The sequence below is a fragment of the Aptenodytes forsteri genome, unplaced genomic scaffold (assembly GCF_000699145.1).
Source record: "Aptenodytes forsteri isolate BGI_AS27 unplaced genomic scaffold, ASM69914v1 Scaffold88, whole genome shotgun sequence".
In the NCBI taxonomy this organism is placed as follows: domain Eukaryota; kingdom Metazoa; phylum Chordata; class Aves; order Sphenisciformes; family Spheniscidae; genus Aptenodytes; species Aptenodytes forsteri.
In genome coordinates, this window is record NW_008795948.1 from 2,714,250 (window position 1) to 2,722,278 (window position 8,029).

The 8,029-nt window shown below is 39.4% G+C and overlaps 1 protein-coding gene across 1 annotated transcript in view; it reads right to left on the reverse strand.

Annotated features, from left to right (window-relative positions):
- Window positions 1–1,169: 1,169 nt before the first annotated feature.
- LOC103904081 (E3 ubiquitin-protein ligase RNF4) overlaps window positions 1,170–8,029 on the reverse strand; it is an 8,820-nt gene continuing 1,960 nt past the window's right edge. The window contains exons 3-5 of the mRNA XM_019473677.1: window positions 5,974–6,139; window positions 3,663–3,711; window positions 1,170–3,317 (exon numbers count right to left, since the gene is read on the reverse strand). Of these exons, the coding sequence (XP_019329222.1) occupies window positions 3,168–3,317; window positions 3,663–3,711; window positions 5,974–6,139 (365 nt within the window). The 3' untranslated portion in view covers window positions 1,170–3,167. The remainder of the gene's footprint in view (window positions 3,318–3,662; window positions 3,712–5,973; window positions 6,140–8,029) is intronic.

Genomic DNA, 8,029 nt, shown 5'->3' on the forward strand with positions numbered 1-8,029 from the left:
CTTTAGTTTGTTTGTTTGGAGAAGAAATAAAGCAAGCTTTACAGTGACTTTCAAACTGCCACGTGCCTGGTCCTCCCCTCAGCATTCCTCCTCGCCCTCTCTCCAGCTCAGTGTTTCATTCATGACAGGCAACATGAGCTTCAACAACTTCACAGCGGGGAGATACCCCAACACCCTGCCATCCTTTAAAGTGAGCCCTCTCTGCCACCAGCTCCCGGGCTCCCCCCACTCACGAGCCCACTCACGAGCCCACCCCTGCACCCCCCACTCGGCAGCAGGCCCGGCCCCTGTCATCCCCTCATCACTGCCGTCCCAGGCAGCACCTTTCTCCTTCCCCCCTACAACACACACTGGCCAAAAGAACAAAAAGGGGGTCGGGGTTAGGATTATTTTTCCCCCCCTCCAACTCAATTAATACCACGTGATTAAAAGAACAAGTGCTTCCGATTTTGATCAAATCAATAGTTTTATTTCCACCTGTTAAAAGAACTGTTTGCCTACCAGCAGAGTCCAACATAGATGGGACAGACAGACAGGAATACAATTAAATACAGGAAAAATTGAACTATATACAACAAGACATACATTTACATAATGAAAAAATCTTTATATTATCTATCACTTCTTGCCAATGCGAAACATCACTGGAATTCAAATATATTGGGGTTTCTTCCCCCCCAAAAGCGTGTAACGCAATTTAGTATTTTTCCATGTACTGAGACTTAAAATTCATTTTGAGATACACAAAATTTGTGGTATTTCACAGGGTACACAAAAGCTAAAAACTTCTTTGTTAAATATTTTATAGCTTGTGGTATCTAAATTTCAATTAGATCTATTTATTGAGACACAAACTATAAAGTGATATTTACATGGAGGGAGTTGTGCAAAGTCATTTTAGGCTATGGCTAGTACACTGTGAAAGATGCACAGATACGAGACTCACCCTCAGCCCCAGAGGTAACCCCTCAAATCCTCCTCTTAGCGTCCCTCTCGTACTGTAGCCACACAAGGAAAACTGGCCATAATTTTTTTTTCTCGTTTTTTTAAGCTATTGGGAGAAAGCTGTTTCTGTGGCCCTTAAATACCTCGACAGTTTGAATGTTGGGCTGCTTCTCTTCATGCAATTAATGCTTTAAGCAATCTTTAGTATTGTTTCATCGTTTCTATGGTTTTTGGGACCCAAATTCCAGCCGCTGTTGTCACCGCACTATCCTAAGACTGCTGTAGTTGCCTGTAGTTTATATGACCAATAGGAGCACACAGTAACTCAACGTGTGTAACATTTTAGTAGTTACCATATCACCACACTGCAGAAACGGTGTATTCCTGGTAACAGGGCCAAACGAAAGCTATTCCAAACCAGGGTGCGGAAGGTATTGTGTTTAAGCTAGCCTTTGTCTGTATTACTACATCCAGACACATCCCTAAACATCCTAATAAAAAAAAAAAAACCGCTTTACTTTTGGGTTGCAATCTTCAATAAAGAACTTGAGACAGCTAATTAGAAGAGGTGCTTCAATTAACAGCTTCCTACAGATCCCTAGGACAGGCTAGCAAAGACACATCAGATATCAACGTTAACTAAACACATCCTACAATTGAGCTGCACCAGAGCACAGAATGGTGCTGCTGATGGTTTTCATAATCAACCAACTGCCAAAAGGCACCCGAAGTTTAATTTTGATTTTTTTTTTTTTTTTTTTTTTACAGACCGAATTTCAACCTTCATAGATGCAGTTACTACATATGTGGATCCTAAAATACTGATTTCAATCACCTCATCTACACTTTTAATTACTATAATCCTGTTTGTATCACCTCATCTGGGATTCCACATCAGCTTGCAGATTTTAGCTGTAACAGGTTTAAAGCAGACATTTGTACCTCAGTCCTGGAAAAAACCCAAAAGTGACTGGGTAACAGTTCATAAACCTGTGTATTCCTGCCTTGCTTCAACAGAGGAATGCTCTCTCCTAGGACATGTATCTGACTTCCTTCTTTTTTAAAAATGCACATTTAAAGAAAGCTGGACAACCCTCAGGGCAAAGGGAGATTAAACTTCTCTCTCAAAAAGCTGCCAAGTCCAGATTGCTACCAAACATCTTTTAAAGCCTCCGCTTCCTAAATCCATGGCAATACACTTATTTATTTTTTAATCCTATGCACCAGGCTAAAACCAGTCAGGTGTCAGTGTAACAACTGAAGAGAACAGCAAAGTGAACATACTGAACTTTAAGCATTACGCTGCGTACACTTGATACAGTAAGAAGACCTGTAGGTAGTTTGGTATTCAGCTGACAAGAGGAAAGCATACAATTTGCTTCTTATTCATCACTAGCAAGCAAGCCTAGAGAAGACTACATTCTCCTTAGTTATCAGGCGAGAGCACTATAGAACAGTAGTAAACCCAAGAGACCATCTCATCCTGTTAGAAAATAAATTCAGTGTTGTGATTCAAATACAGGAATTCTTGGCAGTTAGAACATTCAAAGAAGTATTTGCACACTGACATGTTGCAACTTTTCTACGTACTTTAGATCTCATGGAGTTCATAAAAGACATCTACATGTTCAAGCCTTCTGCTTAAAAAAACCTGATTGCTGGTTAACAGCAGGTTATTTTATTGCATGACCCTGGTTGTCAATTTAATATTGATTCAAGAGAAAACGACCCATCGTTCCAGAACTTACTCTACTTGGGCAAAGATGGTATAGCAGAAAGCAATATAGTCATGAGCTTCTTACAGGATAAAAACAAAAGTGCAATGAAATGGCAACTTGTTCACCTCTGTGTTGCAAGGTAACTATTCCGTACCTGGATGCGACGGTGGGAATAATTTAAAGAGTAAGAAATAGCAAAATATTCAGACCCCTCTTGTTTAAGCATTAAAAAAGTAGAAGGAAATGGATTAGCTGCTTCCCTTCTGGTGTAGGCTGCTGGTCTAGTTTAGAGACAGTCATCAGTTTAACGTTATAACCAGGGACATAACAAGAAGCAGCTTGGACCATAAAAAAAGCTGTCTATATATGTACAAGTCATTCTCCAAAAAAAACAGTTTTATTTGGATGCGTGCACAACCTGCTGCTCTTTAAGTCTTCAGAGCACTGAAAACATGACATTTTCCCCCAAAATCCAGTTGAGTCTGTCCTGAGAAATAGAAGTACTCATATATAAATGGGATGATATTGTCTGTGAGTGAGTTTCTTCCTGCAGGTTGGGCAAGAGTTGGCATTCCTAAGGGAATCACGGAGGCACTGGCTGCAGAAGACGTGGCCGCATTTGGTTGACACAATCAGTCGTCCACTTTGCACAATCTGGAAGAAAAGAAACCCCAACAGGTATTTGGAGTAAAGAATTCAACTTTGCTGGTCTGTTGGCACCAGGCCAATAGGACTTGGAGTATCTGTAACCAGTACGTCACTACTACAACAAGGAGGAACCCAAAGATCTTTCAGCGCCATCTTGGAAAGCGCTTCCCCCTCTACGTACACCACCAAGAAATGACTGAGTTACAAGCTAGCTTGACCTTCAAACCAAGGTCTGTACTTCAGGCCAGCTGTCTGTGGCGTCCCACGTAACCCAACCGACTCGCGCAGCTCACCCTCTGCCCCGTTCTCCCTCCGACAGGACAGACACGACGACAACGTGTGCATCCTTACCTCTGAGTAGCCATCCATGCAAATCGGGCAGCTAACGGTACCAGACGGCCTTGTGGGAGAGAGAACAAAACCAGAAAGAACATGCATCCGTTAATTTCACCGTGCATTGAGGGTTACCGAGACACAAAACGTCACGTAATCATCCGGCTGCACAGACGAGCCAGGACGCATTTCATCTGAAGACCCCTGCGTACCTTTAACTCTCTCAGTTTGTCGCATTTACTGAGCAGTTAGGGTCTCCCTTACCTAAAGGAAACAGCGCCTTGGTTTTCATTAGGGGGAAGATGCAATTAGTCACCCTGCTCTATTACGACAAGTAACAGCGGTCTATAGCACTGTGCAGTACACGTATGGCAGTATTAATCTCCAACAGGCATCGGGTCATAAATAAAAGAGTTTTGTAACAAAACCACCTAGCTGTCCTTTCTAGAAGTGAAAGCGGTTGTCAGAAATTAAAACATCCCCTATTCTAATTTAGCAATGTCCCAGCCCAGTCACACATTCATACCAAGAACTCCTTCCTTATAAAATGTAGGGCAGGAACACACTAACATGAGGAAATATTCAAAAATAAATTTCTAGTTCAGAGAAGGACAAACCAACTCAGTGGCTGTTACCAAACTGTGGTTATAGATGTACCTCTCCTGCCTTCAGCCTCTAGGACAGCTGTATTGCACGCACACTTACTAAAAGACATAGCTATTTCTGCGTAAGGAACGTGTCATACCATAAATGCTGAATAATGTTCTCTATCAGAAAGAGCTTTCTGTCATTTTTATTTACAGATTAATCTCTATTTTAAATGATCACAGTAAGCTGCTTTCGTAAGTTTTTACCATAAACATTTGGCTTTATTATGTCACCACCACTAAGCAACAGTTTGTAATTTATTAATTAAATAGGAATAGAAAGCATGAGATATCCTTTATCCTGCAATCTTAAATTCAAGCAGTGACCACTACTAACATCTACCCCTAGTTTCACATACATAATTTAAGTCCATTATTTCTCCCATTTTTACTACTCAAATTCTTTATGCAGCAGCTATAATACCAACTCAGTAATTAATTACAATTGATGGTAACCTTCCTATCAGCAAGAGTAGTCTAACACTACAGAGTAACACTGTAGACAGCTCTGTGGCAATCTTCAGCATCAGTACCTTTTTGTCAATGTTAAATGCTGCAGCACTGAGTTGGTTTAGCCTTACCTAAACAGAGCAGGAAGGCACATTCTTTAACAGAGAAGCTTAAGATTGAACGAACAAAACATTAATTTTTTTGTATTAACTAATTAGTGGGATTTATTCACCTACATACTTAATGACCAAAATTAAAACAATCTACAAATGCATTGGCAAAACGCGCTATGTTTTAGAATACTATAAGCCCTTTTAGGTGGCATATTTAAGACCTACCTGACACCCAAAATTTCCACACCCAAGTTCTCTCCTACATTGCCTTCCAGTAATCTAAAAAGCTCAAAGCACACCAGCTTTATTAAAACCTGTATTTTTTCCCCCCCCAAACACTTTGAAAAATGTTTATACTGCAACTCTCATGTTCTTTGTCTTCCCTAGTCACATGGACACCTGATTTCATTTGATTAGTCTAATACATTGTGTCTTTCTTAACGTAATACAGTGCTCCTACAGCAGGAGTTCACTGTTTCTCTGCAGAATGGGGTCTTTACTGGGCAGGCACCTGACCCGAACAGTGAGATCGCCATCTCACATGCAAACATATCAGAGCTCCATGACGTACATGGGACAGAACAAAAACTGGCCATAACTGTATTACCTCCACAATCGCCTTGCAAGTATACCTTGGGAAGAACAGTTACCAGTCTGAGAGAAAAAGGCAGTCAATGGGCACAGTGTGTAAAAAAGCAGCAAATTAATAGAAGTTTTTACTGGAATTTGCCAGGCTGCTGCCTGCTGGTCTTGTGGTACCAAGCCTCATCTACACCAATGGAAATATTTCCATATCTAGCATCCCTACTAGAGCTTTGCATGAAAAGTAAATGCAATACATTATGTACTATGGCCTGTGACTAATCCTCCCTCCTTGCCATACCCCCGCATTCACCTTTAAGGCTGTATGCAAAGTTGTACATTTGTCTTGGGCTGGCTTTTTATCTTAAAACGGATATCATTTAGTCATCATGCGAAATCTGATGTTAGTTCCCTGTTTCAGCGAGCACAACCAGAATAAGTTAAGACTTCAAAGATAAGCCAGGCTACAGCTATAGAACTCAGTCCTGTATAAGAAAAGCAAAATTCAATGTTTGGTAGGTTGTAAGGCATACATACTTTGAACTTGCAGTTTCATCTTCCAGTGGTCCCAATTCTCGAGATACTTTATCTGTCACATACACATCATTGTCTCTTGTTTCATCTTCATCATCGCTACTCAGTACACAGCTGTCCGACTGTCGCTGGCTTCTTAATCTGAGATTTCTCCCTTGTCGTTGGTTCTCTGTAATTTAATTTTGGTAAGTTAGATATATTAAAATATATATCTCTCTCCCTGGAACTATCCTTGAAATGCATGATTATAAATAGCCTGCAACGGTTCATATCTTAAATGGACTGTGTTCAGCTGGGTTAAAAGCAATCTTAAACAAACTAGTTTCCTAAACATTAAGGCTGACCATTTCCAGACATTGTGAATATTCTGCTACATATCAACACAAAACATTTGCTCTATTCACCCTACAAACAGCTAAAACATGATCTTAAAGATTCTCTGTGTCCTAAGTTTCATACAGTTACACTACCTGTGAATAAATCTCCCCTATAAGGAGAAGCTACTTCTCCCAGTTCTTACTAACAGAGAATGCTACCATACTATGTTGAGGAATTGCGACAATTGCTGTGTGATTTGAGAGAGAGAGGGATGAAGTCAAGTTTCCAAGTAGCATGGCGAGGTAGCACATACACAACAAAAAAGCCTGGTAAAACACAGAGTGCTTTGTTCAGAAAGTTTCAGAAGTGATGGAAGAGATGCTTAAATCTAAAAATGTAAATTATGGAGCTGCTATGGGTTCTCACTGCTCTATCCAGGTATGATGCTAAACCGTTCCACTCTTTTTGTCTGCGTTAAGCCAAACCTCGCCACTCAAAGGCAGTTTCTAAAAAATGAGTCTTTTTAAGAACAGTACTTGGAAATTATAAAAATATTTTAAGCAGTGTCTCCTTAGCAATTTTCATCATCTTCCTCCTGAGACAAGGTAACTTGAATATAGAGTTATATTGCCCAAGATAAAAGGAGATGATAAAAATCCAATTACCTGGTCTGTAACATCCAAAGGTTAAAGAACTGCTGTTTGCTTTTTAACAATTAGAAACCACATGCAATAATTATCTCTGCAACTCCAGTGTCCATGTAACAATAATCAAGCAGTAAGCAATTAAAGTTTCATAAATAGCCACAAACTTAAAATTCCTTCCTGCATAAGTATTCAGCTACAACTTTTATTGCAAGTATTTTTTACTTGGCTCTTGCTTCATTCAGAGCGCAGAACAGATTACTTTCTAAGTAAGCAGCTAACGACATACTAATACACCTCAGATATTATAATCAGAACAAGGTCTGAAAGGTGTAAAAGATTAACTTCTTTATACCCGTAACTATTGTAACACCTAAAGTAGAAAAAAAAATAAGTATTTTTTACTTGGCTCTTGCTTCATTCAGAGCGCAGAACAGATTACTTTCTAAGTAAGCAGCTAACGACATACTAATACACCTCAGATATTATAATCAGAACAAGGTCTGAAAGGTGTAAAAGATTAACTTCTTTATACCCGTAACTATTGTAACACCTAAAGTAGAAAAAAAAAATCCACATTATTAATACATGTCAGTATTAAATTTGAGGCATGTTAGACTAGATAATGGAAGTGAATACTATGACCACAAATAACTTTCTGCCTTAGTTCCTTCACTGGAATACAGGCTAAAAAAACCTTTCAACATTTTCTTATTCAAAGCAGATATTCCAGTGCTAAAAGTGCTAATTAAAATTATTATCAACTTTGGGCTTACAGAACTTCTGTATTTGGAAAATAAGAAAACATATTTTGAGCAGCTTTGATGTATTTCATTTGAGATAGTCGCTATCAGAGCTTGTAGCAAGTATCAAGCACAGACTGGATCCATTCTCTAAGACACTGGCCAGATGTCCTTTGCCTTTTGGTAAATGCAGTTTCAATCCATGCTGCTCAAACTCATTGGAAAAGAAAAAAAAAATTAAGTTTAGGACAATTCCATTATCAATTGTAAAACGTCAACTCACCTTCAACAATCTTGCATCAGTATATAAGGGAAGGGAGAGAAAAGAAAAATACAATTAGACTTTGGTGTGCA